We start from the raw sequence: 26,009 nt of genomic DNA, 5'->3' as shown, positions 1-26,009 counted from the left end.
TAGTTTCTAAGGTTAAAGTCAAGAAGTGGCAAACAAGTAAAAGAAATACACAGGATTTGAAACAGTCTCCTGTAGTGATCTTAAAAGCCTCTGTGTAGATTTTTGACAATTTTTGCTATTTACACCTGAAGGAATACGAATAAAGAGTAAATAATGTCAACATCGCGGTGAATCGATACTTGTGCAGATAAACAATCGGCTCCGTCTGTGATCAATACTTGACTCTGAGTTATTGTCCTCATATAAACAAGCGGAGTGCTCCCTGAGGAACACATATGAATGGCTAAATGAGTCCACTCAAAGCCTCTCACTGGGACCTGGTGTTGTTTTTACCCCCTCCTTTGTTTGATTTCAGACACCTCATCTGAAAGGGCTTTTTGGCAAAATTTGGAGGCACCGTGGGTGTTTCCGAAACACTGAGGTCCTCATGAAACTTAATTGCCCATGCTCAGTAATCCGACTGTTCGTGGCATCAATTCTGATATTGATGCGAGTCCCTTGTGTCACTGTTTGCAGAGTTTTTTTTTTCTGCATCTAAGATTATTTCTAAATCAATGCTTGTATTTTATTGTAGCAGCTGGGGACGATTGTATTGATCTCTGAGATGCTGGAAAGGATCAGAATAAGTTTGCAAAAGTTCAAGGAGAGTTTTTCACGAGCCCTCGAAGGAGGTGCGACTGTAGCGCGTCAGATATTTCTGCATGTGTTAGATATTAGTTGTGTAGACTGAGTGTATGTGTAATGACTTTAAATTAGAGATGTTTAGAGATGCCTGTGGTTGATTCTGGTAAAGCCCCTGTAAAAACTCTCTCTCACGGAAAATCACTTCCCATGACGTGGCACATGTGCCAAACACACACTTAAACACACATTGAAAAGCCGCATCTACTGTTTTTTTTTTCCCCCAAGACACATATTTCTCAGGACATTGAGATAGAATCAAAACTATGTTGCATTCTTTGTCCGATGTGTCAAAAACGCAATTCAACACCTTTCTCATAGTTTTGATTTTGAGGACACTCGTTCGTTCTACAAACGCAGAGCAAAATTTTTTAATGACAATAGAAAATAATGCCATATAGATACAATGACATAAAATGCATATGTGAGGCATGTAGAAAAAGAAACAGCGGACCAGAGTAGGCCAGGTTGTTTAGTGTGGCCGTGGGGCCAATTTTTCTCATCTTATTTCTTATCTACACAGCTTTGTGTTTTTTCTTGACAGATTGATATTTAAAATGTAAGCTTTTCTAACCAATTTAGAGCATTAAATAAACTGCTTATGTAGTTAAATAAAAACCATTTTTGGCTTTAATAGAATGTCTGAGCCTAATAACTGTTATTGACGTGTTAACTGTATTTTGTCCTATTACACTGCCTCCATTTGGTCAGTGAAATACATTTCGTCACATCCATTCTACTTCTTGTCATCTTTCGAAATAGTACTTTTTAAAAACTTGACTTACTGAGGGCGCCTCACAACTGTCCAATTTCTCTTAGAGATTAGGTGTGCTAGTGCATCCCAGTATTCTGACTGCTGGCATATATCAAACCCAATCCAATTTACCTAGTCATTTTCTGTAGACCTGTAGAGTTTGGAGTGTCTCAAAGTAAAAAATGGCCTCCAGTACGTGCCCATGGATTCTGCCAGGATTTTTTGAAACAGTGGCAGAGCAGCTCCTCCTCGCCACAATAAATGCAACACAGAAACATTCAATGAGAGGGGAAAGTTTTGACATTTACAGAATTGGTGACAACAAAAATTTTAATCATAAGGAATAAATCTCTCTCCAATCAGCAGTGGTCCATCTCTTCATATGTCCGAATGGAATATGCGAGTTGACTTCTGTGAACAACAGACTTCAGTTATTATTATACTTCAGTTATTTCTTCCTGGATTTTTTGAATACCGTCACCCCCATGATGCATCATGTCTTATTATTTTGTTTCGATGTTTCCACTTTGTTTAAATAAGTTTAATCATGCGAGAGTTCATCTTTAAAAAGAGGTGCCACGCTCACTAACATGTGGTGGAAACGCTGCTGACTTGTCTACAGGAGGTGATGTCAGTTTAACCCATGAAGGTTATGATCCCTGCTTTGCTGTTCAGTTGACCATGTTCTAGAAAAGAGGTGATTATAAATGTTAATACATAATAAAAAAATGGTACAAACAGAACTGCAGTTCCGATAATACACCACATGGATGCTAAAATTGATGTTCAACTGATGTTCAACTGGCTTACCCATTTAGTCAACCTATGCTAAAGTCAGAAATCAAAATGACTCTTGGAATCTCACTCAAAATATGCCCTTTTCATGACCAAGCAAATAAATAAGAGAATTCACCGGTCAAAAACTCTTCATTTTAGCGGGCGTGAGAAAGCCAAGGCCACAATTGGTGAGCAGCACGCAGCGATTACCGGCGCCCTCTTTACGATGTGACAGCAGGGAGGGAAGAGAAATAATCAGGGAGGACAGTAGCGTTTCCTCATCATCGTAAACCTCAACACTTTCAAGCAAGCGAGTAAAAATTGCATTCCAGACAGAAGTTAACTTGTTGGTCTATCACTGCTTTCATGAGCGATAAATCTTCCATTCATGTGATGGTTAATGAAAACGTCTTGGAGAGATATCTGATAGTGGGCTTTGGATTCCGCCTCTGGCATTAATGTGTTTAGGGGCAATAATTGATTTCTGTGTTGTGCCCCGCAGGTCTTGTCCCACATCTCTAAACACACACACACTGGCACACACACCGCAAACGTATTGCAGTATTAATGAAACATGAATAAGACATGAAGAGAGACCCCCCTGTTACACACTCACACAAGGTCTCCCGTCCCCAGCTGCTTCCTGTCTGCAGATTACCCAGCTTTCCCTTGGCTTTGGTTAAGTGGGGCCAGGAAGAGATTTATCCCCCTCAGCAGGATAGAAACACATGCACGTGGATGCATATCAACATCAGTCTTCCGCCCTGTCAGAGAACGATCGCCAGCTTATTGTCTTGTCACACTTTCTGTGTTGTGTTTGGATGCTTACACAGGGCTCGCTTTCAATAATCTGCCTAAGATGGATGGAAGATGAGGTGTGTGAGAGTAAAGCATCTGATTTTAATTTTGTGATTTTATGCCATCTGGAAATGATTTTTGGATTCTCAGTAGTAATTTAAACAACACTGATTGTGGCAGTTAGCGTTGCAATTTGCACCAAATACTTCACACGTTATTATATTGGGGTTTGTTTTGTAGCTTACTGAGAGGATAACGTCTCCACACTTTCCTAAAACCTGACTCTTATAGCCTGAATACTCGGCATCCAGTTTGTCTCTTCACTTTCATTTGATCCTCACATTAAAAATGTTTCTCCTTCAGTTAAAAATGATTTTTAAAACTCAAACCTCTATCATCATTCATTTGTATTTGTGATTTTTTTGTCTCTAAATATATCAATATTAAAAGATATATGAGCTCAGATTAGACTGCACTTTTAAGGTTTGAGCTATGACTGTCATCCTCTGCAGGCCGCAGCAACCGACAGTCAGAGTTCGGCCTCGCTCGGCTCCCAGGTGCATGCTGCTGCTGTCAACGGAGACAGAAGTGCCTTACAGAAACTCATCACAGGTAACAAATCACTGCAATCTCAGCTGATGAAAAAGTCAAATCATATTGATGGTGAGTACATGTTTGTGCTGTTCCTTCACGCTGTATTGCGGTTTAGATTTCAAAGTTATCTTTGAGTGTACACTGTCCTCCTGTGGTCATTTTTGAACCTCAAATGGTACCACTTTCCATGCGTTGTTTTAATGTTAAAGCCCAAAAATGATGCTGTGCCGATAGACGTGGGAGACAGAATGATGAAGCTAAATTAACAGTTTGGCCGGCTACATGAGCCTGAGCCTCAGACAAATAATGTTAGAGAGGGAATTACTGGGTAGAAGAGGATGACAATGGACAGGTTTAAGTGTTTTTTTGTTGTTTTATTAGAGGTAGCATAACAAGTAACAAAACATCTTTAAAGGAAAATAGTGTGTTGGAGCCTTTACTGTCAGAAAAACTACATTTGAAAAAGAGAGGGTAGTATTTTTTAACGTCATGCATTGATGAATGTCACATGAATGCTGTGTGGAGACCTGTCAAACAGATGAAAGCTTTGGAAATGATGATGCAAAAAATAACACTGCACCAACAAAGGGTACAGTTTCCAGAATTAACATGAGATGACTGAAGCAAAAGAACAGTGATCTGTAACAACTTGGGGTCAGTGCACAATGTGCCGAAGTGTAGCTGTTCCTTAATTGAATTACAACATGGCAGAACCCTGATTAACCACCATTAAAAAGCCACCTTTTTAGGAGAACATAAAGTGTTGGACATCTTTTACTAGTATCCAACTTTTTTCTCCTTTTGGGTCACACAGTTGTATTTGGTTTGAACAACAGAGGCCACCAGTGTGAACTGGCTATGGCTGATGATTGGATCCTGGTAAAAGCTATTGAAAAGAACCGTCTTGTTGGTGTATATGAAAAAATGAATCAGAAAGCAAAAGTGGGATTATAATTGTTCTTTCAGTTTCTCCAACATGTATGACGAAATGCTTATGGTAATGTACCTGATATGTTAAATGGTAAATGCACTAATGGATGCAGGCAGGGGGAGAATTTTATATCTCTTTTTTTGTTTGTTTGCTGCATCTACAGCAGAACCTGCCCTGCGGGACCGTGAAGACCAGTTTGGGCGGACCCCTTTAATGTACTGCGTGCTGGCTGACCGCCTGGACTGCGCAGATGTTCTGTTAAAGGCCGGAGCCTCCGTCAACAAGACTGACCACAGCCGTCGCACGGCCCTTCACCTCGCTGCACAGAAGGCATGCTCAATTCTCACGTTCACTGACAGAAAGAGGGGAACTGGCGGAGGGGATCTGTCAAGTAAAGTTGGTACAGATAATCCACAATAACACATAAATCACAGACGTGTAAAGCAGGTGTCAGAGTCACACGGGAAGGTTTAGTTTTGAAAGGTCATATGGGAAGCTAGTGCCCCCTAGTGGAAAGTGTGACTGGGAACGCGTTTAATAAAATCAATCAAAATTTCATTACATTCTTTTTTAAAATGGAAACTGTCAGGTTTATAAATATATATTTTAATGATAAAAAGCTTCTTGATTGCAGCATAGTCTCTTTTTTTTTGCTCACAATGTCTCTTTACTACTCACGTTTAAAGGCAAGTTATTTCACAATCTGGTCATGAGCATCTTATCATTAAGTGTTGAGGGACTGGGCGTTCATGTGCGTGCATGTGCGGGCATGTTTTGCCATACTTGTGAGTACCAAGTCTTGACAAGCATCCTTCTTGTGAGGACAGTTTGCTTTTTGAGGATATTTTGGCCTGTCCTCACAAGGTTTAGCGGGTTAATACCTCAGTAAAAGTAGTTTATTATCCTTAGGTTTAAGTTTGGTTAAGAGTCTGGGTTAAGGTTAGTCATGTATTTTGGATGGTTAGGTTTAGGATGAGAGGCTGGGCAATGAGAGGTCCTCACAAAAATAGCAAAAACGTGTGTGTGTGTGAATGTCTGTTGTAATGGATCTGTGTGTGTTGGGGTTGCCAGTGATGGGATGCCCTGTCTCTTGACACCTGATCAATAATTGGCTGAGACAAGGAGAGAGGCCAGGGATTACCGATCTAATTGGACTGAGATTCGTAGAGAGAAGAACACACACTCCTGCTTGCGCTCGAGATGCATGCTCACACACGAGATAGATCCGTCAGACTGCGGCTTCCCAGTCAAAGAAGGGTAAATATACAAAACACACTTGCAGTTATGGCCACCCTATCTGTAGCCCTGTGGCGGGAGGGCAACAAAGGCCGACTTGTGGAGTAGTGCTGACATGCTGTGTCTAGACTGTTGACTGAGCAGTACATGTAAATAAATGACTGCAATATAACTAAAAATAAGAGCAAAAAAAAGCAAAAAAAGTTTAAAACTCAAGTGTCAAGTATTTGAAAATAATACATATATATACATATTGTGGGCAGTATTTAAGTGTCTTATCGTGTAGTTTATATTATTTAAATATTGTGGGAGTATGGCTCTGGCTTCACAAAAAAATATTTTGAATTAAGTATTTTGTGTTTGTTTTGTTTACTGGCTATTTTGCAAAGATGATTCACAAGTGCAGTTAGCCTGCAGGACATCAGTCCTGAGTGGAACACTCCTGTGACCATGTACTTGTCAAAACCTCTTTGTGAAAGAGCTAATAGTCACCAAATGTTCTGAGAGACCACTCGACCACGCAAATTAAATGCCAATTAACTGCTTAAACTAAAAAGAGCATGCAGGGGAAAAAGAAACTTTTAAGTGAGCGTAAGCTTTTAAAAAACCACAAATTTGCCTTGTTCAGAATTTATGTTGAGAAATAATGTTCATAATTCATGTTTCTTCACAGTGCAGACACAAAAATAAGGTTTGTTCTTTTTAGTAGTTAGCGTCGCCACTTAGTAGGTGAATTGTGTGGTCTTTTTATTTGATTCACAAGGTCTTGTCAAATACAGCTGATGCACAACTTTAAGAGCTTCTAATTGTGTTCATATTTTTTACAGTATTTTGCGTTGATATTATTATCAGTAGCAGTGTTATTATTATCTTATTGCATGCATTAGCTTGTTTTGAATGAACTCCCTCTGTTAGGCCAATTAGCTTCCTATTTCCATATTTCTTTGAGTTTTTTCAATGAAATATTCAACATTGATATCAGTATTATTTCTTAAGTTTAATAAATTCACTAGTCTAATTTGTATATTATGATTTCACCAGTCAGTGGATGTAGTGAATTGCGTTACCTTTACTTTTTTAGATGATTCAAGAATATTTATATGGTTATTAGTATTGTTTTTTGATCCACTGGTGGCACATGAAATGCATTTGAGTTATTTGGCAGTTTTGCCCTTCAATGAAGATGCTTCCTATGTAAAGCCTAAATGTCATTGAAATTTACTTAGACAGTATTTTATCAGCATCTCACTTTGGACCAACAGGGGGCCTGTGATGGCCACCCCTAGGGTAAAATTGGACCCCCAGTGGCAGACCACAAAACTGCCTCCTGAGGGCCGCAAATGGTCTGCGGGCCGCAAGTTTGAAAATCTTGATGTAGAAGAAGTGATCTACTAGTCCAGTGTGAGTTGTTGTAAATGTGATGTCATTTTTGGCGGACTTATGTTGCTATTGTGACTGAGTGAAACAGTGAACAAATTCACATTTTGTCTTTTTTTGTGTTATGCATGTTGCAGGGAAACATACGTTTCCTGAAGCTGCTGCTTTCCAGACGTGCAAACTGGCTGCAGAAAGATATAGAGGAGATAACTCCCCTCCACTTAGCCACACGCCACACATCTTCAAAAGCCCTCGCTCTTCTCCTCAAATACATTGGACCTGGAGAAGTGGATACGCAAGACAAAAATAAGGTACTGATGACTCAATTTCATTTGAGCCAATGGCAACGATAAGTGACTTTTGTCCTGAACCAGCAGAATTTAGGTTACACACGCATCAGCTTGCTTGCAGAGAAGGACTCATTGGGAAACGTCCCTGTCCTGTGTTCAACTGATAAGACAAGGAAAACACAGTCCCCACTGTCCGCCCAGCCTGATATGTATCTTACGTGATTATTTCGTTTGGTAATCCAACATGCCTCATCATGTCAGATGACAGTGGGTACAGTGGTCTCAGAATAGCAGCAGTATCTGGGCTACAATCACAGTCCCCAGCAAGGTTGTCAATATGAGCTTTGTACACCAATTATGCCTCGTAGTTCCTGGACCATGTCTTACTGGTGCAGCCATCTCTGGAATCCCTCTGTTCAAGAACCATCACGCTGTCTTTATCTCAACTTATTTTCCCCTATTCTTACTCCAGCAAACTGCTCTCCACTGGTCAGCGTTCTATAACCGACCAGAACATGTCCGTCTTCTGATCAAGCACGACTCTAACATCGGCATCCCTGACAGCGAAGGGAAGATCCCGCTTCACTGGGCCGCCCACAGCCAGGAGCCCAGCGCTACTCAGACTGTCCGCTGTATACTGGTATATTTGTGTTGTCGTTCTTCAGCCGAGCCATTCCGTTATACACCTCACCTGTGTATGTCCAGGAAGCAGCTCCCACCGAGTCTCTTCTGAACTGGCAGGACTACGAGGGTCGAACTCCCCTGCATTTTGCTGTCGCTGACGGTAATGAGGCAGTGGTGGAGGTGCTGACGTCTTACGAGGGTTGTAATGTGACGGCTTATGATAACCTGTTCAGAACGCCACTGCATTGGGCCGCTCTGCTTGGTAAGTTAGACGTACGCTTTTTTTCCGAAAGGATCACCAGGTTATTAGCACTGGCATGTTGTTAGCAGCAGGCATCTGTTCCCCTGTAACTAGGTCATGCCAAAATTGTCCACCTACTCCTGGAAAGAAACACATCTGGAACGATTCCCTCGGACAGCCAGGGAGCAACACCGCTGCACTATGGTGCGCAGAGCAACAATGCAGTGAGTCGGAGCCGTTGACTTGAAGATGAAGACAAATATCTTTACCTGTGCTTGCTTTGTTTACTTGTCAACAGCACCCCTCAAAAAGTGAGTGGACTTGAACTGTTCTGGGTTGGTCAAAAATGGCCGTGATTTTGGTTATATGTGGATGACTACTCAATACAGCCCACTTCTGTTCAGAAAAAGCACACAATATACCATCATACATTTTCATTTCACTGTGGTGACTAGATGTGTTTATTTCAGAGCTTGTCAGAGCTTAGAACACTTGTGTCCTAACCAAACTACCTGGTTAACACCTTATGGCTTCATGCAAATGCTTGGTATTAAATCCTGGCAAGTTTTTTTCCCATTCTCTTCTCTAAGGCTGTCAATAGATTGTCATTTTTATCTGTTCTAAACGTAACCGAAAGAAAGATGTTATCAACACCATAATCTATTGACAACCCTTGTTTTCTATGTGTTCTCACGCTATTCTTGCATCATGGAAGTAAGTTGATTGATTTAATTGTATCTCGTGTTTTTATAAAGTCTATGAAGCTCTTTGGTAGAGGGATGCACTGTCTCAGTGCTTTTCTAGTTTTTATAGTTGCTGTCATCACCGAGCACCTTGTTATTCATAAATACGAAAAGATGATTATTATATACTTTCAAGTAAAAAAGACAGCTGGAAGAGTTTTTCTTGTTCATGTATTGAATGTGAACATCTAACATGGCTGCACTACACACAACTATTCATACCTGTTTTCAGGAGACTGTGGGTATGTTTCTGTCCCATCCGTCAGTCAAAGATGAGCCTGATCTGGAAGGCAGGACGGCCTTCATGTGGGCTGCTGGCAAGGGCAGTGATGATGTCATCAAGACCATGCTGACCCTCACCCCAAACATTGACATTAACATGGCCGACAAGTATGGTGGCACAGGTGAGATGAATATGATCACATCAAGTTATTCACTGGGCCTGTTTTTGTTGCTGAGGCAGAAGCTTAAAGAGCACCATTCTTCGGCTTCTTCTTCTACCAAAATGGATTTTTAAGTGATGACGTTTGTCCCAACCTGATCTTGGCGTGATTAGTAGCACGACGTGCTAACTGCTATCAGTAATGAATTGATGCTATCACTGGGGAGCTCACAATGCAAAACGGCTGCTCTTATGAAGGGAAGCCTGCATTACTTGTGCCCACTGTCTGCCTGTGCCTTTTCATCCGCTCTCTAACCTCGGGGGCCATTTGGGTCACCATTGTGAAAGCTGCTTGGCTTAGATTCATGAATTATGCATGCGACAAATGCTACGCTTGTGTCATGCTTATCAGACAGTGTGGCTGACTGGTGCCAACATCAATTCCATGCACTGGTAGTGTCTGCGGCCCGGAGGAAGAGCACGAGGTGCTCCGTATTAGATCTGTCTGTTTAACCCGCGTTTGACTGCCCAGAACAGCCTGCGATCAACGAGCAGTGATGGCAGACGAGGAGGAACCCTCAAGTCGTTTCGACGATATTTCTGTTTGCCTCCACAGCGCTGCATGCTGCCTCGTTGTCTGGCCATGTGAGCACAATGAAGCTGCTGCTGGACAGAGGGGCGATGGTCGACACAGAGGATGTGATGAAGCATACGCCGCTGTTTCGTGCCTGTGAGATGGGACACCGTGATGTCATACTCACACTCATCAAAGGTTTGAATGTAGCCTGTTGATGGAGTTCATATGTTCTCAAACTTAGATGTGTTCCCTACGTGTGGACATCTGGGCCTGCCTGCCTATATGTGACCTGGATGCCTTCCCCCTTTATTTTTCCTCACCCCTCTAAACCCCTTGACATTCCAAATTAGCATATGACTATGTTAACTTTTCCGGTCACAGGTTCTGCACGTGTGGACCTAGTGGACGTAGACGGCCACACCGCCCTTCACTGGGCGGCTCTTGGAGGGAACGCAGAGGTCTGCCAGATGTTGATGGAGAATGGGATCAGTCCTAATGTGCAGGTAAGATGCAGCCTAGTGCAGTTTGGAGTATTGTATTGTTTTTGTCAAACGTTGTTTGCGCAGGACCAGGCAGGTCGGACTCCCCTGCAGTGTGCAGCTTACGGTGGGTACATCACCTGCATGGCTGTTCTGATGGAGAACAATGCTGATCCAAACATACAGGACAAGGAGGCAAGTGTCCACAAATAATGTCTTTCATTTGTAAATGACCATGACAGATTCTTCTTGATTTTCAAACAGGGCCGCACAGCCTTGCATTGGTCTTCAAACAACGGCTATTTGGATGCAGTGAAATTGCTGTTGGGTTACAACACTTTTCCCAACCACATGGAGTACACAGAGGAGAGGTCAGCTTCCTTATGACAATAACAAGCAGCACCAACAGTCTACATCATACCTTTGTGTCGGCAGGTACACCCCACTGGACTACGCTCTGCTGGGGGGGCACAGTGAAGTCACCCAGTTCATGCTGGAACATGGTGCTCTATCTATAGCAGCGATCCAGGATATTGCTGCTGCCACCATCCAGGCAGTCTACAAGGGCTATACTGTCCGCAAGGCCTTCAGAGAGAGGAAGCAGCTGCTGATGAGGCATGAGCAGCTACGCAAAGATGCTGCAAAGTGAGAACTCTTTGAACATTATCAGTGCAATTCTTGTCTTTTCAATATGTGGGAGACACCAAAGCTTAAAGTTAAATATAATGAGTTGAAATGCAAAAATCAATTTCAGTGGGAAAAGTCATAACATGTTATTACATTTGCATTATAAACATGTAAGGAAACAATACAAACGTTCAGTCCTTAATACTTACATCATCAATGACAAGAATAAATCATCTTCAAACGTATTTTCCGCTCTTTCATTTCCTCTTCTGTTGCAACAGTCACTAGTGCTCCTAATCCATCTTCCTCTTTATCGCCAACACACCAATACGTCTTCCAGCTGTCTTGTTCGTCCAACTATGTGCCATTTACCTACCTGTCACCAGTCTTTACCCTGCCGAAGACGGCAAAATAAAAAACTTGAAGTGACTTCCATGCTGTGAAGATAAACTTTTGAGATTGATGTGGAAATGTCTGTGTGCATGTATGCTGTTTGAGTGAAATAGAAACTAAATTATTGAAGCTATGTGATGGAATAGTTATACAAATGTTGAACTTACATTTACAATGGATTGGAGGACACTGAAATAAATATTCATTCATTCAGTTTTGGTAACATGGGCAAATGGTTGATTACTGTAAAGTCAGAATTCTGAGATTAAAGTCAGAATTCTGCTAATTTTTTTTTTCTTCACTGGTCCTAATCCTATCCCGTACAACAGGGAGCTCATTTGACATTGACGTTTTAAATCAAATAAAAGGAGCTGGTTCATTTTCAAGTCCCTAATGAGCTCTGAAATTTCGCATCCACTTTTTTACTCTCTATGCCGCTTTGATGGTGTTGCCAAGAGGATTTTTTTTTTGTTGTTTTTTTACAATATTAATCTTTGTCTTAAACGCTGCTGCTTGTTGTCTCCAGGAAGCGAGAAGAAGAGCAGAGGAGGAAAGATGTTCATCAGCAAGTGCCAGAGGAGAAAGAAAGAGTGGTCAGCATTATGCAGGACTTGTCAATGAAGGAGTCTGTGGGAGAAACAAGCAAAGCATCAAAAGCAGAGCAGGCCGATGATCATCATAAAAGTACATCCCTCTCTTTATTTATTTTATTCATTTATTTTTATTGAGGGCGCAGTGCCGTGTGGGCATCAGTTCTGTAGGGCTTCCTACAATAAAACATGAAAGCTAAAGCACATGGCTACATTTTAACCTCCATTTTCTGAGTTGAAATGATGTTCATATTAGCAAGGTCACCATCAGCAACTTCAGGTCTCAGCCTAATAGGCTTAATATGGGCTTTCAATCTCAACAAAAATCACATTTACCTATTTGTCTCATGCGGAACCACAGAGTTTTGTTGTCTACATTAGAGTCATTCAAGTGGAGGCCCCAGGGCTTCATTTGAGTCTGGCATACTCTCCAAAAACTAAAGAAAAACTGTCAAGAAATCCATTTACAGTGCAGACACTGCAGTAACGGAGATGTCCAGGAGGCATCTCGACTAGATGATGGAGGCTTTCACTCTTATCATTAAGAGAGCGTACAGGCACTCATCAGATGGATTCTGATTTCCAATTGTGCCAGAGCAAATCCTTATCCAATCTTGGTCACCCTCAATAGTCACTACTATTCTCTTCATGTCCTTGATCACCTAATCCATGGTTCTGTCATCGCCAACATTTTTGTCCAACACTGTCTCTAAAAACAAGGCTTTTCAGGAGGATGGGTTGGTGCCCGAGCACTGGTGTTGACAATGTCCATACTTCAGAGTTAAATGCATTTTTTTTATCTCAAAATATTGTGTTATTTTGAAAATTGACTGGATGCACTTTACTTATTTCCCTGCCCAAATGAACTGATACTCTATTTGCTGTACAAAAATAACACTGCAACACAACCGGATTTGGTTTGGGCCCAGGGGGGTATCTACATCAAACAGTAATCATTGTGGTTCTCTCTACTGTTCTCAAGTTTCCCATTAACTCTTTGCTGCTACAGATCACCCTGTCAGTCGCCTTCACTTATTCCACCCTGCCTAGCCTGCACTCTCCTCTTCACCTTCCTCCATCTCTGCCCATTATTGACCTTGACCTGTTTGCATTCAATTTTCTCAAAGTTTGTCTGTGCCTGATAGTGAAAAGTTAATCTTTTTTTTTGTTTTCATCAGGTCACAAGAGCAGAAGAAAGAAAGTAGCTGAACCGACCACAGTGTTAAGTCATGATAGGACCCCTGACTGTGCTTCTGGTACTGTCCACAACAAGTTTACTGAACTGCTATCCAGGCCCACTGTCAGCCAGCCACCTAACTTCAAGCCCAGACCACCGTCTACACCAAAAATGAGGGAGCAAACAACGTCCAAAACCTCTCCTCCAAGGACCTCTTGCAGAAGCCTAGCTGATTCCAAAACATCTCATCATAAGCGAGATACACACTCAAAGAAATTTAAGACTGACTCTCACAAGCAGAGGAAGCCTAATGAGAAAGCTTCAGAGAAGTTGACCCGAGGGACACCTTTGTTAAAATGTTGCTCTTTGAATGGCAGCGGCTCTGCATCAAGAACTGAGGAGGCCACACAAGTTCCCACCTCCGCACACACTCTGAGAGCTTGGGAAAAGGACCAGCTGAGGAGAAGAAACAAGGCTGCGCGGATAATCCAAAGAGCTTGGCGAAGGTAATATTTTTTTAGGACAATTCTTCATGAGGCGCCCACATGTTCTGAACTCCACCTTCAAATTTGCAGTTTGCATGCCATTTGCACTGCTGAGCGTGGGAGATAGCTGAGGCTCAGAATAGAGAAGAGTCGTAATCGAGCGCTTTCTACCAGTTTAACAAGAGGCTAAAAGTTCATCCGTGCTGCTGTAATAGCTACCAGCACCTTCTCAGTGCTTTCCTCTCTGCCGTGCACACGCTGCTCTGCCAGCGAGCCACAGGAGGTCATCTGTTTCCAATTCAGCTTTCTTATTAAATTCTAAATGTGCCTCCTTTTAACTGCCTTAAATCAACTGTTTACTTTGTTTATTCTTCGCCAGTGTCAGGGTGCCAGCTTTTGTCTCTTTGAACACCATCCAAGCTGTTCTAATGATCCAAACTGTTTGTCTGCAGGTTTTGCGCAAATAGACAGAGAAAAGTAAAAACATCTGAAGAGTTGGAGTCAAGTGACTTCAATCAAATCAAGAATAGGAAGAGGACAGAGAGGCAAGTGTCACCTGTGAAACTGGCGGTGAAGAAGAGCTCGGTGCTGCAAAGTATCTATGGTGAGATGATTATAAGCTATTTATTTCTGCCTGCCATTCTTGACTGTGTGTGCTGACATCGCAAGGAGTTTTGTTTGGAACATGAGTCTATGTTTTGAAAATATGGAGCAGACAATGCTCAGAGAATTACTGTATTTTATATAAGTCACACTTTTTTTAATAGATTGGCTGGGGATTTATACTCCGGAGCAACTTATATGTGAAGATATTGACACCTTATTTTGTTTGTTATTTTCACACTGTGCATGAGCAACATGCTGCCAGGACAGGTCTGTCAACAATGCAGTTACGTCGCCACACCTAGGTAGTTGCCAAGGACATGAATATTAAATTACTTAGCGGGAGGACCGTCTTAATGCTACCGCTTCATGCAATGCAACCGTCTCTATATCAGTGCAAGAACAGCAATGTCCCAGACTTCCATGGATTTATTTATTTGGGGTAATACTGATGCTTTGGTAAACTTGCTAGCATGTTCTTCATGCTTTAGTCATATGAATAACTGTTAATATATTGCGTTACATACCAGTCACAACAGTTTGTTCACGATGTGTCATGTAGCTGGATGTGTTACATTAGAATTTGTACACCTATTCACCCTATTGTTTTTCAATCTGTCACTGTTTTAAATGGCATTTCAAGATGAAATGTCTGTCCTTGGTGTTGGATTTTATCAAATAAAATTCCTCCAAAATGCAACTTATTCTCCAGAGCAACCTATACATGTTTTTTTCTTCTTTATTATCATTTTTTGGCTGGTGCAAATTATGCTCAGGACAATATGGTAATCAACTTAAGACACTAACCTACTGTGCACACTGCCTGGTAAAATGTATGATTACATACATTTTAAATGTATTATTAGAGCTATTAAATTATTGTGAGATTGAAATAAGTTATAAATATTCCTTCTTTCAATTGTTGATCATATATTCTTGGTATGAGAAAATGGATGTTTGGTGTCTCATACCGACTAAATAACCTAAATATGTCATAAAACGTGTATATAAAAAAGTTGTTCTTTGTACTGTTACAGAACGGTTGAACTCATGACCCTGGCTTACCAGACTAATGTTATAGTCACTGCAGCAAAGCTGAGGAGCTATCATCTGTCAGGTGACTGCAGTGGCAGGCTGTGCATTTTACACCTAGGCCTTCAGTCATGTCACCCCAGCCCCCATATAAAAAAAAAAAACGGAACGCAGCCATTCAAGAAGTGATACAGAAACAGAGGGGAAAGTTTTTTACGTTTTTTATCATGAGCAGTAAACCTGTCTCCAAACAGCAGCCGTCCTGCTCATTTGTCCGGCCGGAATCCGCAACCTGAGTTCCACCAGCAACAGACTTCAGTCATTATATGATGTTTCTTGCTGGATTTTTCACACGCTTCAAGATCGCATATTTGATGTTTCCACTTGGTTTTAATACGTTTGATCACGTGAGATTTCATCATTATAAAGAGATGAGTTTTCTGGTGGCGTGGCGGCTCTCATGGAAGCCCCTGTTGTAAGTCTCGGTTTCCTATCAGAAAGACTCCAACGAGACGGCCACAGTTTGCAGACAGTGGCACAAGAACCATGTCAGAGTAGAATCACACAGGTGCTCTAGCGCGGCCCATCATTGACATGTTAAGCGTGAACAAAATAAACATCTCAAACATTTGCACTCACCAAGCGCTAAGTCTGCAGTAGCCGCTCGATTGGAAGTGGCGAACTTCCTCCACCTAGTAATCTCGCCAGTGTAAATACCAGGGAAATGCAGGGGCGGAGTACAGTGCGATACGCGCTGGAATGTCACTGTCTGAAGCTAGTTTGCACCTAAAAATCCATATACGTTTTCAGCCACAGACTTCAGATAGCGAGAAAACAGTTGCGGTTAGTGCGGAAATTACGGTATGAGCATCCAATCACAGGATGTGTACAAGTCACGTTCAATGTAAGGCCAGATAGAAGGCCTCTCTGTCCGCAACTCGTGATTTGATTTGCTATCGCAACCATCCATCAGCTTGATGTGTCTGTTTCTCTGAGGGCTCCTGCGCCTGCACTGTTGCTGCTGAAGGCCTTGGACGTGATGACACAAGCTAGCTGAATTCTGATAGGATATACTATGGGGGATATACTATGACATGAATATGATTATTATATATACTATATATAATATATTTGGGGAAAATACATTAAAGATGAAATTGACTTTTGTCATAAATATGCTCATGATTTCTGGTTATGTTAGGCCAGCAGAGAAGGCCTTGCTGGTCCTGACGGCCCGTCACTGGGTGACTGCAGTTGGGCCTCAGATATGGGCCCAGATATGAATCGATGAATGCATTAGATCACCAGAAACATATTCCACCTATTATTTTTGTTCAAGGATACCAGGCACCATTCTGTAACCAAGCATATGTGCTTTGGGTGATACTGCAAGTCACATTCCAGGACCATGTCAAACAGGGTGTCAGAGTGTAATCCACACAGATGGGCCTGACCTTCATAACACATCTTCAGGTGATGATTGGAGAACGGACAGAAACATTGCTGCGCTAAAGAAGGGTGAAAAAAAAGAGCATAAGCAGGCCTGTGCTCACAGATGCCCCTACTCACCATCTCCGTACCAGACTTTCTGATGTGGCTTCTCCCTCCCCATTCTCACCTCTCCTCCCTCTTGCTTTCCTCCATCACCTACTGACAGTCCTGGCACTGTGAAAAGTTCAGAGCTGTCAGAGGGAATGTCAACTGTGTTGAGCTGTCTGCTGAACTCACAGACACACACGTGGTGACACACATTCATAAACCACCTCCTCTTCTCTCTGAAGAGAAGTGTAAGACACACCATTAAATGGGGAACTGATTTGGAGTTAATCATTGATTTTATCGTCTGTTAAAAATATAACAAAAAAATGAAGCAGTGTTTTCAACCTTTTTTAGACCGTTTTTTAGAAAATTTATTAGTCTAAAAATGTCTCCAGAAACGAATGGGCAAAAATGTATCATGAGTTATTCAGAACTGTTCTGCTGTCATCACAGTCTCCTTTGCATGATTTTATTCTAGTTTTCTATTTATTCTAGGGAATTTCCTATCCAATCAAACAATTTTTGCCTCAAGTGCATTACAGCAGTGATTTTTCACATCTTACACTTCACATTTTGGAGCGCACAAACCACACTTCATTCTGTCGTGAAGGTGTTAAGTTAGACTGGCTTCGTTGCTGTGAGCACAAAACCGCTGTCAACGCATCAGCATAGATCTATAGTGTATAGAAAGAATATGCCAGATCACTGTAATCTCCTTATGTTGGTAGATTGTCAACACATTGTAATTGTTCATGATTTAATGCCATCATACCGCCTACCTCTGTCTCCGGAGAAATTAGGTGAGATTGGATCATTTCCCACTGCACACCTGACGGTTGAAAAACACAGACCTCAAGTACCACCATGATGTTTCTTCACCCATCAGCAGCACACACTCAAATTTATCCTCTAAAGGTGAAATATTTTGGCAAGAGGGAATGGCCACCATTTGAAATGGCCCAACTTTTACCAAAAGATAAAGAGTGGGACAATGAATTATCCCTTCACTGGTATTTTAAGCATCAACTACAGCTAAGTTGTGATCAATGTGGTTGCTCAAACTTCTATTAGTCAGCGCTTCAGCACTCTCAAATACTGAACAGTAAGTTGTGGTCTTGTTTTGGGTGAACCAGCGGGAGGAATTTAGTTATGTTTTTAACCAAAAAAACAACTTTACGCTTCATTCAACTTTGAACATTCAGTTTTAACATTTATCTAATGACCTTTTAGGTAATCCAGTGGCCAGACAAGGTCGCCCACTCAGGGTCCCTCAGGCTCAGGTGCTCCTGGACTTGCCCTTACGCACACAAAGTCGGCGTAAGTTCATGCACACACGCATTTTTTTTTCCTTTTTCCAAGTCTGTGTTTGTGTCATAGTGAGCGGTATAGATGGTGTACACCTGACTGAAGCCATGAATCAAGCGAAGCACTTCTCCTACCACCTGAGACCACTGAGTGCTGGACAAGGGACCAGAGGCAGAGGAAAATACTGACCCGTAATCCACAAACCTTAAATCCTGACATTGTTGCAGCTGGCTGGAAGCCAAATCTCTATAGAATTACTGCACCTAAAATTAAGCCATATGACATCCGAGCCATGACCAGAGGTGGGGTTACGTCTACAGAAAAGGTTTGTGTAACAGATAACCTTTCATCCACTGTGTGATGTACTCGCACACTCTCCATCGGTCTTGCTCGCCGCCGCTATGGCGCACACACTGAGATAACCTTTCGTCCTGTTGTGGAGAATGAAGCCGTCTTTCAACGGCTGGTCATACAGACAGCCCACCTGCAGGAACACACTTTCCTTCTTTCCACAAAGACTTCATCTAAAAATCTTCCATAAAGTGAACTTTGTACAAAACAATCATTATATAATTCAACTATGCATAAACCTCTATTGCTATTTGGTTATAAACTTAAGAAACTACACGTTTACTTTGTGGTTTTGTTTTCCTTGGTCTTTATTGTGTTTTGTTTTATATCAAAAGGTAATCCTGTAAACATTGGACTGAAGTTTGACAATAACAAGGGTGTTAACAAAATTGGAGAAAGATGGGTCGACTGTTAACATTGGGTTGTTTGCCAGCGTTTGATGATGGTATGGGAGGGGTTCCATCAGTATAGTTCCCGAACACTGAGGTTTCCACGCTGAGCGTTCGAGCCATGAGCTATGTTGACACTGTAGCAGTAAAGAAGGTCGGTCAGCCACTGTTCCCGGGTCGCCCCACGAGAGCATCTCTGTGAAAACATAGACATCGACTACAGTCAAGACCAGTTACATATAATAATAATAATAGTGTCAGAGCTCTGGCTCTATTGACTCAGGGACAAACCTGCCTCTGCAGAGTTGGCTTTGAGCGGTCATTAAAAACTATATTGAATTATGATCAAGTTAACAGCTAAGAATGAGGTAATGAATTACTCTCCAAGGATGTGTCAGAGTTTACCGAAAGGTGCTGTATCATCTCCACAAGCAGGTTTGTGTTTGCCATCAGCTGGTTGTGTAGTGGTGTGTGTTGTAGCAGCATGGACAGGATTTGCCCAAGCTGGGGCCTCTCCTCCTCGTTCAGAGCTCCAATGCGCAGCTGCAGCACCATCCTCAGCAGACGGGGGACGGAGCTCAAAGCTGCCACACAAGCTCCCCAAATCGCCTCCCTGTTGAAAGCAGTTTCAATGTATGCAACCCTGATGTTGATTATAGGAAGGTAGTGTTCACCTTTTGTGGTTGGTGTTGGCCGAGGCCTCCTGCTGCTGGGTGACCAGCTGAGTCAACAGACTGAGGCAACACTGAGACAAGAAGCGAAGCACTTGCTCGTTGGGCAGTGTAGACACGTCCAGCAAACTGGAGATGGCTCTTAGCAGACCCGCCGCCATGCTGTCAGGCACCACTCTCAGTTTGCTCTGGAAACCACGCACACATTAAGGTTTTCACCAAGAAGGCTTGCAGAACTGACTTCAGTGAAAGCATTTCTTACCAAGTATTCCTGAATGCCACTCTGCAGGATGTCAAAACACTGAGACTTTGAACCCAAGGTTTCCAGGCAGTGGCATATTTCCTGTTGATGAAATATGTGATATTGTAAGCACTGCACTGTAAAGCTTGAGCTCTTCAGTATCATACAGCCCTGTGTTCCACCGTTAAACAGGTCAGCGTCTGGCTCAGCAATGGCACAACACTTGGAAATAAACTAAACAGGAAGTCAAATTGACACAGAAATGAAACTGCAATAGCCAACATACCATAATTCATTGAGTGAATACATTCAACTGATTCAGTGACATTTCTTAAGTCTACACTGAGTACACAGTCTACTGTTCCTCACTGAGCCAAACACCCGCTGAAACCACCGGCACTGGTGGTGCTAGGTGGTTCACAAGTGGAAGGCTAATAAGGTGACACAAGGTGAGGTTTCTAAGACATGAAACGTGTGATTTATGAGAGCAACTTCAACTTTTGGCCCACTCCTCAACAGGACTTGTTTAGAGTTCTGTGGTCCACATGGAGATGAAGAAGCACGTATGAGGCTTCCTCTATGGAGAAGTACAGATGGTGGTGAAATATGGAGAACAACTGAGGTAGATCTGATTTGAAACCAGTGAAAAAGATGGACAAGTCTGGCCCTCTCAAGACGCAGTTGAAACGCAATCATTTCCTCTCTCGTATGTCATCACCCAAAATCAAACCCCAAATTAAAAATGCCAATCATGTATCAGCTTCTACATGGCATTATGGAGCTAGATGGAAAATGGATTAACTTCTTAAACTCAAACCCAATTACTCATTAATCTTATTGTTTTGGCACAAAGAGCAGAAGTGAACGTCTCACCTCCTGACATTCTCCCCCCCCAATCCTGTCTCATTAGTCCGACAACAGTTGACACAGTCCGGTCCTTCACACACACACACACGCCAACCACCACCACCACCACCACAACCGGACCAGTCCTTCCCTTCAACTGGCGGCTACTTGCCAGTGATTGACTTAGACAGAGGAATGAGAGCAGCAGGATGTGAGGCTTTAATTGAGAAGCTGAATTAGTGATTACAAGCCCCCACACCAAACAGACACACGTACACGCCCCAGGGTAGAGTTATGTTAGCGGTAATTTCTGTGTAGAAATGTCACACTCCCATCATGCCATGGGCTCTTATTAGCATTTGTACATATCCACTGCCGCTGATAACCGAACCATCTTCAACCCGTGCAACGTGATAAAGGGTCTCCTCTCAGCCGCCGAGCCACCTCACAGCTTCACCCTCTGAGACTCAAAGTGTTCCGCTGTGTCCAGAGTATCAACACTTTTCACTCATCCAGCTTAAGTCTCAGTGGTTTCTCATTCATCATGTAAACAAGCTTGTTTCATTTGACGATGCCAAAAGTAAATTGTTAATTCAAAAGCTTTAAATGTTAACACAATGTCAAAAAATATAATTTACTCGAAAAGCAAAGGGTAGTGGAAGTGACCGGGCCACACTTTTTTTTCATCTCATCGACATTGTTAACAGTCAAATTCGAACATGTAGATACATAATGTTGGGTTGTTGTAGTGTAGTGTAGTGTAGTGTTGTGTTGTATTGGTCACTCTGATGGTGATAAATCTTGCTTTAAGTTACCTTTAGAACAGATGCAAAAAGTGTGACTAATCCTGAGTACACTTTAGTTGAGATTAATCACCAATGTTCGAAACCGGAGTCGTTTAACTCAAGCTGAATCTGTACATGCAATCTTGAACATCCGGGTGCACAGTGAACTCCAATTCTCTTTGCTGCATAAAGTGCAGCGAAAGACGCCTTGGGTTCTTCAATCCTACTGTTTTTATTTTTTTTTATTTTTATTTTTTATAAAGAAGTCCAAAATCAGCCCATTCCCATTTACGCTCCTTCATGGGTGTTATGACATGACTTCGTATTAAGTGATGTACCTGGATAGATAGATAGAGATATATATATATATATATATATATATATATATATATATATGAATGGTTTTTACACCAGTGGAGGGCAATTTCATGAATATTGTTTGAGAACATTGCTTGGCCTCCAGTGAGATTGAGTTTGACCACACAGATGATGTCACTGGATAGTCATGGTATAAATATTCACATAAAACGTCACAGGGTGGACTACAAGCAGGGACTTCAACGTGTGACAGGGTACAGACCTCAACAACGTCCCAGTGGTGCGAGAACTGTTCCAGCTGAGTTGGGAAGAGTCCAACTGGTGACAGCAAAGAGGTGGACAGGGCCCTGACCGTGGCGGCTTCCTGCAAGGAGGCCAGCTTGTCGGACGAGAAACCAGTTAAGGTGGAGAACAGGAAGCTGATGTAGTCCACATCCTGGAGAGCAGCCTCCTGACTGCCAGCTAACCATCCACTAAGAGATGACCTGCATGAGATAATTCATTGAAGTCATGGGTTCAAATATTTACTCATCATCAACACGTCCTTTGATAACACTGTACACATTCCCAAGAATTATCACTGCCGTTTTGTAAGAGTAAAAATAGGGCTTTGTACGGGGTAACAGTTGTGAAAAATATATGCCACGCAGCGAGAGCTGAACAAATCTGGTTAAGTATGAAATGTGTGTGAACAACATTGTCTTTTGTGAAGCCTGGAAGGCACATTCGGCCCAAGTCATCTTCCCAACACTGACGACAATACATTCCTGCGTCCAAATGAGCCCATTGTATCATCATCATACAAGTTTTGGAGCAAAATCCAAGGTCAAAAAGGACAAGATGTGATGGTAATGACACTGAAATGCTGACATAAGCCTCAGGTCACATGCATAACATCCAATATTGGTATGTAGGTTGAGTAACACTAACACCAATTTGTTATTCATTTAGCATAAATGTCATCCAACACTTTCCACTAAACTAAATAATCAATTTGAATTGGTACAAATTCCAAACATGTGACAGAAGACATCCAAACTAGTGCGGTCCTGACACAAGACATCAAGAAAACCTGACACCTGAACTTGTGTTAGACTCCCATCTCACCGTTAGCATGAGTCGGAACACACATGTGGACTTCTGAGGACAACTAAATATTCTACTAGAAGTTTATTTTATATATTAATTAACAATTAAGATGGACATTTCATGTCCAATTTTTTTCCGGACGCGTTTAGTCATGCAGACTTCCACCTGTTCTCTGTGCAACTTGATGAAATCTAACTTATAATTGACTTTAATTCACACAAATAATGAGAAAAGCATGATTCTACGTGTTGTCCCCTTTACACAATGTAATCCTGATTCACCTTCACTGACCTAACTAAATCCCCTGTTAAAACAGGTTTGATTAGTTTTTGTGTCAAAGAGTCAGCTGTGTCATGAACAACATGCTTGTTTCACTGCTGTCAACTGTGCTAAAAAAATAATCTGCTAAGTAGCAACACACTTAAACATCGGACAGTAAAATTGTTATGATCGAATTGATTGAGAAACTAGTTCACAAAACGATATTAGTTGACGGTCTACAATGAAGGAACAACACTGTCCTCTACTGGTGATGTTAGAGAGCTTCCCAAAATAAGGTGACAATTTTTTAAAGCAGGTGAAACTCTAAATTTAGAGTAATTTTTCCATTAGTTAAGAGTTGGTGGAGAGCCTTAAGAGCCTGGTGGACCTGCATTGAAGCTCACCTCAGGTGTACAATACGGATCAGGGACGCAGCAAGAGAAGCAGAGATTCTTCCAGCGGTGCAGCAGAAGCTCAGATTGGCCAGCAGAGGTTTGGGCATCTTGGGGAGGAAGTAGAGCAGTTGCACCATTCTCTGCTGGGACTCTACTGGGAGGAGGACCACAATCCCTTCCTCTGGATCTTCATAGACAGACAGACATGTTACGAGATGACAACAACATGGTATGCCCTCTGGGCTGACGAAAACCAGACTACGTTCAAATGAGATGATGAAAATCGGAGCAAAAAGCCACAGCCGCTCAAATGTTATGTATGTGTGAGCTCGAGTGTGCAGTTCTGTCTTAGTCTGACGCACATGCTGATGTCAGAAGCACCCAGACAAAAGAAGTATTGTGATCGCTGGCTCTGCAGCAGTTTCTATCCTAACTCTAGACTCTGATACACTCCCATCAACTTTGAATCAATGTTACACTCAGAAACAAGAGTCATACTGCCACCTGGGAACTTAGAGTAGGTACATTTAGTTTGGTTTAGCTTTGAGTTTTCCTTTTATGATTTACATGTGTCATGAGTACCATAGAGCTTGCATGCTTGCGTCTGCAGGCTGCTGAGAAGATCTGTGTTGCCTCGGGACGCAGCTGCCTGGATGGACTGGATGAGTCGAGCCGACAGAGCCGGGTTACGGTGGCCAAGCTGGACCAGCTGGACCGGAAGTGATCCCAACCAGCGGGAGAGCACTTTGCTCCTGATATCACATGAAACAAGTTCAATGTTCAATTCTGTGAGTCTCAGCAACAATCAATAAATAAAATAGAGTTTGGCTTCAGGAGAGCAACATTACCGAGCAATATGTGTGTGCCCATGCTCCTGCTCATAGATCTTGCTGTAGAAAGAAAGCAGTAGCGATCTGGTCTGAAGTGTCAGGTGCTTTTGTTGATAATAGAAATACACTGCAGCCAAGAGTTCTTCAGTCACAGCTGCAACAAAAATACATTTATTTTAAAGACCACCCAAATATGAACATTATTCCACCCACAGTGAAGTCACTCAGAATGGGGAAATAACTAACCTTACTTTGTATTAAAAATGCATTTTAACCCTTTAAGTGCCAGAGTCGCAAAATTGCAACCAGCAGCATCGCCAAGATGCAGATGTGGAGCCTGATGTAGTTACCAGACACGCACCTGAAAGTTCAAGCAAAGCAGCATCTGTTGACATGTACCTATAAAAGTTATGGGGTCAATAGAGGTTGAAAACCACCCCCGTCGAGGAGAGAAGGGGTTGTCATTACGCAGTAGGAGCATCAGAGAGTAGAGAATTAAACTGAGTCTGTTTGCCGTGATGGTCCACAAGCAGACCAGAAGCAATGTAATTGACTATGGCCACCACCTGGTGACATCAAAATATACAAACTAGATGGGTCATACTGAAGATTTTTCTCATTTACAGAAAACGCCTTTATCTCTAACAGTTTTCAAGCTACAGCCTTTTGATACAGTAATCACAAAGCTTTATTTATATAGCACTTTTTAGAATGCTGTTCACTAAATGCTGATTAAATTGTGATATTTCATTGCAAACTAATCTTATGTAAAAAAAACTCTGGTGCCTAAAGGGTTAAGATTGTCTAGCACAGTGGTCCCCAACCCCATGGGTCCGTGGATCAATTGGTACGGGGCCGCACAAGTAATTATTTCCGTTTCGTATATTAGCTATGAGAGTATGAAGGATCTTTTATTTTGAAAAATGACTGGATTCTCTCAGTTAAGCCTCGGTCACTTGAGAGCAGGAAACAGCCGTTTGCGAAGGGAAACGGGCTCAGTGAAGAGACAGAAGAGCCAACGACTTCCAACCAAGAGGAAAAAAGTTTTAAACAAACCATACTGTGAGTTGTAGACGGGACCGTCTCGTTGCATAGAAAAAAAACTCAGGACTCCCATTGATATAATAATATGGAAATAAAACATTTTCATGCACTTTATATTTGGTTTTGTGGTGCATCTGTATGCTGTTTTGATGGCATGTTTAAACGGTTCAAAGTGGCAACACCATACCCCCCGGGCCACGTTGACCGGTCCGCGGTGATTAAAAGCTTGGGGACCACTGGACTAGCGTATACAGACTATTGTTTAAAAATGGATTGTGTGCAAGTATGTGAAAGAAAAAGTTTACTTTTGCTCCGCTGAGTAAGCATCATCTTCCACACGGTGCCCAGCAACATGTACAATTGCCTGTAGCTCAGTTTCACATCGTTGCTGAGAGTCTCCCTGACAAATGTCCTCAATGGTGCCAGCCAGTCTCCATCTACTTCTGGGCCAAGCGCATTTTTTTGGCTGAGCGAGACCATCACCTGGCACAGGGTGATGTTTAAAGCCAGAGGGTCCACTGTGGCACCAGACACTGTGGCAACTTGCTTATTTC

At 42.2% G+C, this 26,009-nt stretch overlaps 2 protein-coding genes across 6 annotated transcripts in view; one reads left to right on the top strand and one right to left on the bottom strand.

The window, feature by feature from the left end:
- invs (inversin) overlaps positions 1–19,058 on the top strand; it is a 23,084-nt gene extending 4,026 nt beyond the window's left edge. Inside the window, exons 3-19 of one of the 4 annotated variants that reach the window (XM_053887118.1) lie at positions 3,523–3,622; positions 4,699–4,865; positions 7,286–7,459; positions 7,911–8,078; positions 8,144–8,324; positions 8,418–8,527; positions 9,279–9,450; positions 10,045–10,200; positions 10,387–10,508; positions 10,572–10,679; positions 10,749–10,855; positions 10,920–11,129; positions 12,031–12,188; positions 13,273–13,777; positions 14,209–14,360; positions 18,161–18,247; positions 18,308–18,880. In XM_053887118.1, coding sequence (XP_053743093.1) covers positions 3,523–3,622; positions 4,699–4,865; positions 7,286–7,459; positions 7,911–8,078; positions 8,144–8,324; positions 8,418–8,527; positions 9,279–9,450; positions 10,045–10,200; positions 10,387–10,508; positions 10,572–10,679; positions 10,749–10,855; positions 10,920–11,129; positions 12,031–12,188; positions 13,273–13,777; positions 14,209–14,360; positions 18,161–18,247; positions 18,308–18,423 — 2,793 coding nt within the window. In that variant the 3' untranslated portion in view covers positions 18,424–18,880. Of the gene's footprint in view, positions 1–3,522; positions 3,674–4,698; positions 4,866–7,285; positions 7,460–7,910; positions 8,079–8,143; positions 8,325–8,417; positions 8,528–9,278; positions 9,451–10,044; positions 10,201–10,386; positions 10,509–10,571; positions 10,680–10,748; positions 10,856–10,919; positions 11,130–12,030; positions 12,189–13,272; positions 13,778–14,208; positions 14,361–18,160 lie in introns of all 4 variants that reach the window. The other 3 variants (XM_053887117.1, XM_053887115.1, XM_053887116.1) reach the window with 3 other exon arrangements.
- tex10 (testis expressed 10) overlaps positions 18,852–26,009 on the bottom strand; it is an 11,282-nt gene continuing 4,124 nt past the window's right edge. For both annotated transcript variants that reach the window (XM_053887121.1, XM_053887119.1), the window contains 9 exons: positions 25,761–26,008; positions 24,430–24,565; positions 24,164–24,333; positions 23,591–23,768; positions 22,099–22,321; positions 19,909–19,989; positions 19,650–19,834; positions 19,381–19,588; positions 18,852–19,171 (listed from right to left, as the gene is read on the bottom strand). In XM_053887121.1, the coding sequence (XP_053743096.1) occupies positions 19,049–19,171; positions 19,381–19,588; positions 19,650–19,834; positions 19,909–19,989; positions 22,099–22,321; positions 23,591–23,768; positions 24,164–24,333; positions 24,430–24,565; positions 25,761–26,008 (1,552 nt within the window). In that variant the 3' untranslated portion in view covers positions 18,852–19,048. The remainder of the gene's footprint in view (positions 19,172–19,380; positions 19,589–19,649; positions 19,835–19,908; positions 19,990–22,098; positions 22,322–23,590; positions 23,769–24,163; positions 24,334–24,429; positions 24,566–25,760; position 26,009) is intronic.

Source organism: Synchiropus splendidus, chromosome 15 (assembly GCF_027744825.2).
Source record: "Synchiropus splendidus isolate RoL2022-P1 chromosome 15, RoL_Sspl_1.0, whole genome shotgun sequence".
Lineage (NCBI taxonomy): Eukaryota > Metazoa > Chordata > Actinopteri > Syngnathiformes > Callionymidae > Synchiropus > Synchiropus splendidus.
Note: the sequence above shows the minus strand (reverse complement) of the source record. Positions and strands in the feature narration are given on the sequence as shown.